We start from the raw sequence: 10581 nt of genomic DNA, 5'->3' as shown, positions 1-10581 counted from the left end.
AGAGAGAGGGAGAGAAAGATAGACATCTGTAGACCTGCTTCACCTCCTGTGTGTGAAGCGACTCACCTGGAGATGGGGAGCCGGGGGCTTGAACCTGAATTCGGGCCATGTGCGCTTAACTTTCTGCGCTACAGCCCGACTCCCCCCTCCCCCCCTTTCCTGGTTCTAACTTAGAGTAGAGTCGCTGTTGTCAGATGTTAATTTAATTGACTTAAAATGGAATGAAATTTCATTTGCTATATAGGGTAGATAATATCAGAAGCATCTTAAGTGTTGAGTGGTGCATGTAGTGTGAAACTGTGCCCTGTAATCTTATAACCCTGTAACCCACTATTAATTACAAATAAAAAATGAAAAAAATATCTACGATGTGTTTGCTACAAAGAGACACAAATCTTTAGAAAGTGATCTTTAGAAAGATCTTTAGAAAGTGTCAAAGTAATTGAGAAATCAAAGTGGTTCTCAAAGAGCTCTATTCTGCAATATCTTTAAGGTGTTAAGGAAAATTAAAATCTCAGTGGATCATTCATTTTATATTACATGAGTTGTATAGAAATGAAAGAATGTGGAACATAATGGCAGAGGAGGACCTAGTGGGGGACTGGCTTGTTATGTGGAAAACTGGGAAATGTTATGCATGTACAAACTATTGTATTTTACTGTCAATTGTAAACCATTAAACCCCCAATAAAGAAATTTTTAGGGAGCCTGGGCAGTAGCGCAGCAGGTTAAGGGCACATGGCACGAAGTGCAAGGACCGGAGTAAGGTTCCTGGTTCAAGCACCCCAGCTCCCCGCCTACGGGGGGGGGGTCACTTCACAAGCGGTGAAGCAGGTCTGCAGGTGTCTATCTTTCTCTCCTCCTCTCTGTCTTCCCCTCCTCTCTCGATTTATCTCTGTCCTATCAAAAAAATAATAATAACAAGAAAAGAAATTTTTTAAGTAGCCCGGGAGATGGCAAAGTGCATAAAGCATTGGACTCTCAAGCATGAGTCCTGAGTTCGATCCCCAGCAGCACATGTACCAGGGTGATGTCTGTTTCTTTCTCTCTCTCCTTCTATCTTTCTCATTAATAAAATAAAATAAAATCTTTAATAAAAAAAGAAACTAAAAAACTGCTCAAAAAAATAAAGACATGAGAGAATGAAGTTGTGTAGTAGTTTTAAAGAAGCTGGAGTAATCTTAATTCCAAAACAGATGGGCAATACAAAGAAAGACAGTAAGAGTCCCGTTACACATTTCTTTTTTAAAATACATGTATTTATTGATGAGACAGAGAACCAGAATTCCCACTCTCGCACATTCAGGCCAGAGACTGAGCGTGGAACCTCATGCTTCTGTGTCTATGACTTGACCAACTTTGCTACCTCCCCAACTGGCCCGTTAGACTTTCAAAGGCGCAAAAATTTAAAAGTGTCACACAGTGTGACCAAACCTACCTAACCTAAAGTTAGTAATAAAAAATGTCTCCTGGAGTCATTTATGGCATAATGATGAGAACACTGCACTTGAAAGCATGAAGTGCAGAAATTTAGTCCCTGGTACAGCATGTGCCAGAGTGAGGTCCATGATTCTCCATCTCTCCCTTCTCTTAAATAAGTCAATAAATAAATCAGTAAGGGCATGGGAATGACTATGGATTACTCTTGAAATGTAAAATATAAATTATTCATCATAAAGGAATAAATGTGGGGGGCAGACAATGGTGCCTCTGGTAGATAGCATGTCCTATTGCACAAGGACAGGTTCAAGTCCCAGATCCTCACCTGCAGGGAGGAGTATCACAAGAAATGAAGCAGTGCTGCAGGAATCTCTCTCTCTCTCTCTCTCCCCCTTCCCTCTAAATTTCTCTCTGTATCTCTCTCCCCCATCCCTCTAAATTTCTCTCTGTATCTCTCTCCCCCATCCCTCTAAATTTCTCTCTGTATCTAAAAATAAATAAATAGACTATTTCAAAGAATATAAATCAATGTAATTCTCCACATTAACTGTCTACAGGAGAAAACTAATCTCTCTTTCTCTGGGTAAGACAGAAGAAAATTGAGAGAGAAGGGGAAGATAGGGAGAGATAGATACCTGCAGACCTGCTTCACAGCTTGTGAAGTGTGCCCCCCCTTGCATATAGGGAGTGGGGGCTCAATCCCAGATCCTTGTGAGGATCCTTGTGTTTCGAACTGTGTGTGCTTAACTGGCCCCAGAGAAAACTAATCTCTCCACTGACCAAAATGAGAGCATTTGATAAAGTTGAGGATATTTAATGACAAAATCTTAGACTAAGGCATTGGAGACTGGCAAAATAACAGGACATAATTTACAGTACACTCTGACATGAAAAACCTAGAAATAGGACCATGATGCAGAGGAGCAGAGAGGAAAGCAGATCTGATTTGGAGAAGGTCAATGCAGGGCTTGTGAAGATGTGATATTGACATTCACATACCAAACCCAGACACACAGAGTTGACAGAAATATCCACTGACCACCACTTGATAACAAAGAGCAACTTTTATACCAAAGAGTCACACACAGGTTTCAACAATATCGACGAGAGCATTTATTAGTGATGTGCCCTTCACCGTGTCCACGGGCAGAGGGCTCAACCAGGCAGCCCCCAAGCCTGACAGCAGGGTGAGGGTGTAGGGAGGAGGCTCAGTACTTTTCAGGCAAGCCATCAGGTCGGTAGCGATTGGGGTCTCCACCACTACGGCCCCACTCATTGGCTTCCTGGTCAGCCCGAGAGTCTTCCAGTCCATGGCCACTGTCTCCATACTTGAAAAAGTCTGTGACTCTCTGGGATTTCTCTCTGCATCACTGGAAATGGAGAGAGAGAGGCAGGCAGGCAAGCAGGGGGGTAGTCAGGGCTGAGGAGCAGCAGCCCCACCTCCCACTCTCTCCCCTTTGCAAGGGCCAGTCAGCACTGACAGGAGCCAGGGAAGCAGAGGCTAAAGCCCTGAGCCTGGGCTCACCACATGGCACACAGAGCACTCATGTGGGGAAGCTGACAGTCACTCCTGTGCCCTCACAGTCTTCTTTAGGGCAGGACATAATCCAGCACCCATGCTCAGGAGGGGCTGGCAGGTGGAGAGGATGGTCCCAAGGAAGAGTCCCCACACCCAAGAGGACCCCAAAGCAGTCAAGTCTTGCACCCCAGCACTGCACCCCCGTGAGCATATCTACCTGATCACTTTGGCAGCCCAGGCTCCCCCAGGTCCTCTGCTGGCAGCGTCATAGTTCCCCCGGGCGTGGAAGTACTTGTCTGAGTTTTTGTAGTTGGCTTCTCTCATGTCAGAGTAGGCTCTCCACATGTCCCTGGTCCCTGGAAAGGCAAGCACATGGCAAAGTGGCAACAGGTGAACAGAAAAACTGGGACTCGCCCTAGAGAAGGACAAGGACTGAAAACCACATCGGGAGAAAGAACATAAGGTCCGTGCAAAGGGACTTTCAGGTCTGAGGCTCCAGAGTTGAAGTTTAATTCCTGGCACTACCAGAAACCCCAGCTTAGCAGGCCTCTGGTAAAATTAATTAACTAATTAATTGACAGAATCCTCCACTGACTTAGATCTTAGCCTGTGCTCACAGCACTGATAACCAGAGACTGAGCAGAATAGCCCTTAGTCCTAGTTGGCAGCTCCAGTGGCTGGAGGCAGTTGGGTCAATGGGCCACAGCTGTCTTGTCTGTCCCCTGCAATGCCATCAATAACCACGTGTCACTTGGGCTCCTGTTTTCTCTTTCAAAAAGGAGACGAGATTATTTTCACAGTCAAACCACCTTTCTCAGCTGCAGTTCTGTTTAGGGTCCCCCGAGTACTGTGAGAAGGTCACAGGATTCTTTGGTCTCTGCTTCTGAGGTGCAGCCCACAGTCACCCTGAGTGACAACCATAAACATTTCCAGACACACTTCGTTGCACATTTTGTCAATTAGAAGTCAAGAAAAGTAGGAAGTATGTGCAACAGTTGTGTCTGACTATCCAGAACATCTAGTACCAGGCAGCACACACTCAGACAGAGCTCCCATGCTCAGCAGCACCCAGAGTACACCCCAGTGAATGTCCTGGGGATGCCATCTCCCTCCACGGGCCTTACCTTGAATAGCCTCACCAATGAAGGAAAGCCAGCCCTCGCTGCTAACCCCCAGGACCCAGGAGCAGAGAAGTAGGCCTATGAAAAGTTTCATGGTGCTGGAATGAAAGGAAATGGTGAGGATACCAGGAAAACAGCACACCCCAAGTGACCTCAGAGCAAAGACAGCATATCTTCCCAAGAGGCTTGCATTCCAAGACAGCCTGGCTGTTCAGTCCCCGTTATTCTGGGTGGGAATGGAGGCTTTAATCTAGGAAACTCCCTGGGGCCACTCAGCCCTAAGACTAAGATGTACCTAATATGACAATATGAAAGGAGAGGACAGCAAAGACTGAGGTGTCCCAGCTTAGAAGACATCCACAAGTCACTATCAACACAACTCAGAGCACAAACACAGAACAAAATAATTATGTTTTAAGAAATGAGGGAGTCAGGCGGTAGTACAGTGGGTTAAGCGCACTTGGCACAAAGTGCAAGGACCAGAACAAGGATCCCGGTTCGAGCCCCCAGCTCCCACCTGCAGGGGGTGTCGCTTCACAGGTGGTGAAGCAGGTGTGCAGGTGTCTTTCTCTCCCCCTCTCTGTAATCCCCTCCTCTCTCCATTTCTCTCTCTTGTATCCAACAATGACAACATCAATAACAACAACAACTTCAACAATAAAAAACCAACAAGCGGAAGTTGGGTGGTAGCCCAGCAGGTTAAGCACAGGTGGCACAAAGCGCAAGAACCGGCATAAGGATCCAAGTTTGAGCCCTGGCTCCCCACCTGCAGGAGAGTCGCTTCACAAGCGGTGAAGCAGGTCTGCAGGTGTCTATCTCTCTCCCCCTCTCTGTCTTTCCCTCCTCTCTCAATTTCTCTCTGTCCTATCCAACAACAATGACATCATTCATAACTACAACAATAAAACAACAAGGGCAACAAAAGGGAATAAACAAAAAATAAAAATAAAATAAATAAATAGTAAAAATGGGCAACAAAAGGGGATAAATAAATAAAAATATTTATATATAAAAAAAGAAATGACAGTCTTATCAAGAAAATGTATGTAGTTTTCAACAGATGCTCCTTCTCAGCTGACCTCTGGTGGAGCAGAGAAGCTGGTCCCAGCTTGCTGGGGAGAGCTGCTGGCATTTATACTGTGCCCTTCTGGTCTTGGCGAGAGAAGCAATCCATACCTGTTGCCCGGGAAAAGTCTCTCCATGTGATTTCCCCTAAGGAATTGTAAGGGAAACTTTCCAAACACGAGTTTTATCATCACACCCTGGCCATTTGCCCAGTTGGGCAAACAAAGAATGGAGGTCATTTTACCTTGGTGGCCACTAGTGAGAAGAGCTGTCTTGCTGTCTGACTTGGAGAAGCTGAGGTGGGCTGCCAAGGGTGCAGAGAAGAGGGTGAGCAGCACTGATCGGGGCCCTGGGCAGATGGAAGTTTTAGTATCAGAAGGTGACTACTCTGTCCAGCTCCTCGTAGCCTTGGTCTTTTTCCCTGCCTGGCCTGGGGACACATAATTATCTGCAATAAATTTTCTCATGTCTCAAGCCCTGAACCTTCAAAACTGGTGGATTAGCCTTAGAAGTTCTCTAGCTTCTTCCCACACAAAGACCCATAATTGCAAATCTAGTCCTACTTTTAGATTCTTCTTTGTTAAACAATATTTCTGCTTTTCTTTATATCTTACCACTTTTCAACCACCAAGTTCCAAATGCTATCATGATGCCATCCCGACTTCCCTGGGGAGATGACCTCACCAATGTGTCTTGCAAACCTACCTCCCCAGAGCCGTGCCCCACTAGGGAAAGATAGAAACACGCTGGGGGTATAGATCCACCTGCCAATGCCCATGTCCTGTGGAGAAGCAATTACAGAAGCCAGACCTCCCACCTTCTGCACCCCATAAGGAATTTTGGTCCATCCACCAGAGGGAAAAAGAATAGGGAAGCTTCCAGTGGAGCAGATGGGACACAGAACCCTGGTGGTGAAATTGTGTGGAATTTACCCGTTATTTTAAAATCTGTTTAATCATTATTAAATCACTAATAAAATTTTTTAAAAGTTCCCATGGGTGCCCATCAATACTCTCTATTTCCCTCACCCCCATCTGCATATTTTAAATATTTAGATCTAAGGTACAGAAGAGCCTGTCTCAATGCTCATATGTAAGCTGACTCTGGAGTTTGGGGCAATCCACTTTGGAGTTCTTTCTTTCTTTCCTTCTTTCTTTCTTTTTTTTTCTCTTTCTTTCTTTCTTTCTTTCCTTCTTTCTTTTCCCTTCCAGTTCTGGGGCTTGGTACCTGCACCATGAATCCATTGCTCCTGAAGGCTGATATTTTTTCCCTTTTGTTGCCCTTGTTGTTGTATCATTGTTGTGGTTATTATTGTTATTGATGCTGTTGTTGTTGGATAGGACAGAGAAATGGAGAGAGGAGGGGAAGACAGAGAAGGGGAGAGAAAGATAGACACCTGCAGACCTGCTTCTCCGCTTGTGAAGTGACCCCCCTGCAGGTGGGGAGCTGGGGGCTCAAACCGGGATCCTTGTGCTGTTCCTTGCACTTCGCGCCACATGCACTTAACCTGGAGCACTTTCTTCTCCTTCTCCTCCTTCTCCTTCTTCTTTTCCTCAAGGCTTATCTCTGGGGATCTTTGATAGCGCTACAGAACCTCTGCCCTCATGGTCATTATTTTCCATTGAATAAGACAGAGAAAAACTGAGAGAGGAAGGGAAGATAGAGGAGGAACAGAGACAAAGAGACACCTGCAGACCTGCTTTGCCACTTATAAAGTGTCCCCTCTGAAGGTGGGGAGCTGGGGCCTCGAACTGGAATCTTTGTGCGGGTACTCATGCTTAGTACTATGTGCACTTATCACTATGTGTGCTTGACTGGGAGCACCACTGCTCAGCCCTACTTTCTTCTTCCTTCATCCTATTCAGAATCTGGCTCAGTGGTAGTCAGAATGCATGTAACCCATGTCTATTGGAAATTGCCAGTCTCCAAGTAATTGGAATGGCTTGTTGTCTGTTGTATATGGGCAGGGAAGAGGGTTGTGTCACTGTCTGCCCCGGGCACCTGTGACAGAAATACCAGGAGTGTAAGCCGGGGCTGACAGGGGCTGAGAGAAGAGAGAGGTGAGTACAGGAGACTAGTATGAGTGAGCCTACAATAGGAGTCAGTACCTACCACTTTTTTCCTTTCAAGTTCTTTGTCACATCCTAGGGAAGCTTCCAATGGAGGGGAACTCTTCCATAGGACATGGAACTCTGGTGGTGGGAACTGTATGGAATTGTACCCTTGTAATCTTTTACTTTTAATATTTATTTATTTGTTATAAAAAAGGAAACACTGACAAAACCATAGGATAAGAGGGGTACAATTCCACACATTTCCCACCACCAGAACTCTGTATCCCACTCCCTCCTTTGATAGCTTTCTTATTCTTTAACCCTCTGGGAGCATAGACCCAAGGTTATTGTGGGGTGCAGAAGATGGAAGGTCTGGTTTCTGTAATTGCTTCCCTGCTGAACATGGGCGTTGACTGGTCGATCCATACTCCCAGCCTGTCTCTCTTTCTCTAGTGGGGCAAGGTTCTGGGGAATTGGGCTCCAGGACATATTGGTGGGGTTGTCTGTCCTGGAAAGTCTGGTTGGCATCATGCTAGCATCTGGAACCTGGTGGCTAAAAAGAGTTAACATATAAAGCCAAACAAGTTGTTGACTAATCATGAACCTAAAGGCTGGAAGAGTGCAGATGAAGAGTTGGGGAGGGGTGTCTCCATTCTGTTCTAGTTCTGCTTCTGGGATTCCTTCTGTTACATTGCTTGATGTTGTGGTCTATTTACATGGTCATTCTGTTACATTGGTTTGGTCTCACTCTCCCCGCCTCCAGATTTTGGTTTAGTCTTTGCCTTTCCATGCTTCTCTCTTCTGCCGGCCCCTATCCTATGTACTTCCTGGGTTCCTAATGCTGCCGCAGGAGGAGAAAGATGCAGGACAGAATGGGGTTGTGATTAGATTAGATTTAGTTTTTTGAACCGTTCGCTCGTGAATAAAGAAATACTGCTTCTCCGCTCAGCCGTGTGTCCCTGGTCTCTGTCTCCCGCCGTGAAGCTAGCCCGGCCTAATGGCGCTGTGAACTCTGAATGACAATTCTGTAGATAGCTAGTAGGCCTATCTTAGTTATATTCCAAAGGGCCCGATTATACTAGTTTTTCCCGAGCTGGAAATCTGATATGCAGGTGGATCCTAGTTATTATCTACAGAGATGATGCCATGGCTGGAAAAAGAACCAGAAAGCTGGATCAGGGAAGAGAGTAGCTCCCAAATATGGGAAAGGGGTATAAATATTGTTGACTGTAAACCCCATCAATCTGATCTGATCTGGGGCCCATAATCAGCTTAGGAGTCTATGTGACCTCTGCATCCCTGTAGATCTGAGCTCACATTCTGTGGTCATGAGTAGGAACATTCCATGCTGCCCCAGTATCGACCCATCTTCCTCAAGTATAGCATAGACTATGTTGTCCAGCCTCCCTTCAGAGGATGGAACATTCTCTACTGTTGTTGATCCAAGTTGAGTACCCTTGTAATTTTACAATCTTGTTAATTATTATTCAATCACTTCTTCTTCTTCTAGTGTTTGCCCTTCAATCACTAATAAAAATGAAAAATGAAAAAAGTCTCTATAATTCATTGTATCAGTAATTAAAAAGAAAACTCTCATATTTAAATAAGAACCTGGTGCTCCTAAATCAGGGTGGGGCTTCAGAGAAGTGGAGGAGCCTGCTCTGAGCAGTGTGTTGGGGGATGACCAGAGGACACACTACAGGAACTGTGGGAAGGGACAGTGTGCCACAAGAAGCCTGAGTGTCTACTCAGGCAAAGAACTGAATTAAAGGAGACTTGGAAGGAAATCACTTGGATGTGGAAGTAATTTTCTTTTCCCTCCAGGGTTATTGCTAGGGCTCAGTGCCAACACTATGAATCCACTGCTCCTGGAGGCCATATTTTCCATGTATTGGATAGGACAGAAAGAAATTGAGAGAGGAGGGGGAGATAGGGAAAGAGAAAGAGAGACACCTGCAACACTGCTTCAACATTCACAAAGCTTTTCCCCTGCAGGTGGGGCCAGGCGCTCAAACCCAGATCCTCACACGGGATCTTGTGCTTAATTGTACTATGTGCACTTAATCAGGTGTGCCACTGCCTGGCTCCCTGAAAGTACTTTTTGTATATTGAACCAGTATGTTGTAAATTATGTCCCTCTGAAGGCAAGAGAAATCAAAGAGTTCCAGAATGTTTAGAACACAAAGAGATAAGAAGCACTCTCTGGGGCCAGGCTTAGAGAAGAAAAGAGTAAAGAAAGACACCTGAAGCCCTGCATCACTGCTCACAAAGTTTCGCCTCTGCAGTTGGGTACTGAAGGCTTGAAGTCAGGTCCTTAAGCACGGTAACTTGTGTGCTCAGCTGGAGTGCTAACACCTGGCCCCCTATTTTTTAAAGAGTTATTTAATATTTATTAACATGAGAGAGGGTGGGGGGGAGACAGCATAATGGTTATGCAAACAGACTCTCATGCCTGAGGCACCAAAGTCCCAGGTTCAATCCCCCGCACCACCATAAGCCAGAGCTGAGCAGTGCTCTGGTGTTTCTCTGTGTGTGTGTGTGTCTCTCTCTTCATCTCTCCCGAAAATAAAATAAATAAAAATAAAAAATAAATAGATAAATTTATTAACATGAGAGGGAAGCAGAGCATCACTCTGCACACGAACCTGGGACCTCACGCATGCGAGACAAGTGCCTTATCCACTGCCACCTCCTGGGCTTCGTCCACCGATCATTATATATTGTGTGCACATTTATTTACTGGAGCTCGACTGATGTTATCATCAAGTAAATGTGAGTTTACTGTCCATACATCTATGAACAATTTATTTTAAAGTATAACTATGCATTACCAGTTACAAAAATACTTTCATTTTTAGAAGTTGTGTGCTTCTTTATTAACACAAAATAGAGAGGGAGAAAGAAAGAAGCAGAGCATCTTGGACTACCTGAGATTCTGGGGTCTAGACTTGGGACTCATACTTCTAAGTTCAGCACTCTACATACTGTGTCACCCCCTGGGCCCCTTCATTTAAAAACTAAATGTATTCATTTTTTTCTTTAAATATTTATTTTATTTATTTATTCCCTTTTGTTGCCCTTGTTGTTTTTTTTTATTGTTGTAGTTATTATTGTTGTTGTCATTGTTGGATAGGACAGAGAGAAATGGATAGAGGAGGGGAAGACAGAGAGGAGGAGAGAAAGATAGACACTTGCAGACCTGCTTCACCGCCTGTGAAGCAACTCCACTGCAGGTGGGGAGCCGGGGTTTGAACCGGGATCCTTATGCTGGTCCTTGTGCTTTGCGCCACCTGCGCTTAACCCGCTGCGCTACAGTCCGACTCCCATGTATTCATTTCTTTATGAGGAAGGGTAGGGGAAGAGAATGGGGGCATCAATCTGA

General features: G+C 45.2%; 1 protein-coding gene across 2 annotated transcripts; it reads right to left on the bottom strand.

Moving 5' to 3' along the window:
* Positions 1–2746: 2746 nt before the first annotated feature.
* On the bottom strand, positions 2747–5239 carry LOC103107126 (serum amyloid A-2 protein-like). Of its 2 annotated transcripts, none has more exons than XM_060177067.1 (3): positions 5160–5239; positions 4084–4178; positions 2747–3315 (listed from the first exon to the last, which is right to left on the bottom strand). In XM_060177067.1, the coding sequence occupies exons 1-3, from the start codon at positions 5210–5212 to the stop codon at positions 3173–3175; spliced, it is 291 nt and encodes a 96-aa protein (XP_060033050.1). In that variant the 5' UTR covers positions 5213–5239; the 3' UTR covers positions 2747–3172. The 2 variants fall into 2 exon arrangements, with proteins under 2 accessions (XP_060033050.1, XP_060033051.1); XM_060177068.1 differs by lacking the exon at positions 5160–5239 and adding an exon at positions 4851–4995.
* Between the last annotated feature and the right edge of the window lie 5342 nt (positions 5240–10581).

The sequence above is a fragment of the Erinaceus europaeus genome, chromosome 17 (genome assembly GCF_950295315.1).
Source record: "Erinaceus europaeus chromosome 17, mEriEur2.1, whole genome shotgun sequence".
NCBI classification, from domain to species: Eukaryota; Metazoa; Chordata; class Mammalia; order Eulipotyphla; family Erinaceidae; genus Erinaceus; species Erinaceus europaeus.
The sequence above is the reverse complement of the archived record's forward strand: the minus strand, read 5'-3'. Positions and strand labels throughout refer to the sequence as shown.

Coding starts and splice junctions, on each gene's coding strand:
- LOC103107126 (XM_060177067.1), bottom strand. CDS start 5,212: ATGCCAGCAGCTCTCCCCAGCAAGCTGGGACCAGCTTCTCTGCTCCAC. Junction 4,179..5,159: donor GCTTCTCTGCTCCACCAGAG/GTCAGCTGAGAA, acceptor CTTTCATTCCAG/CACCATGAAACTTTTCATAG. Junction 3,316..4,083: donor CATTGGTGAGGCTATTCAAG/GTAAGGCCCGTG, acceptor TTGCCTTTCCAG/GGACCAGGGACATGTGGAGA.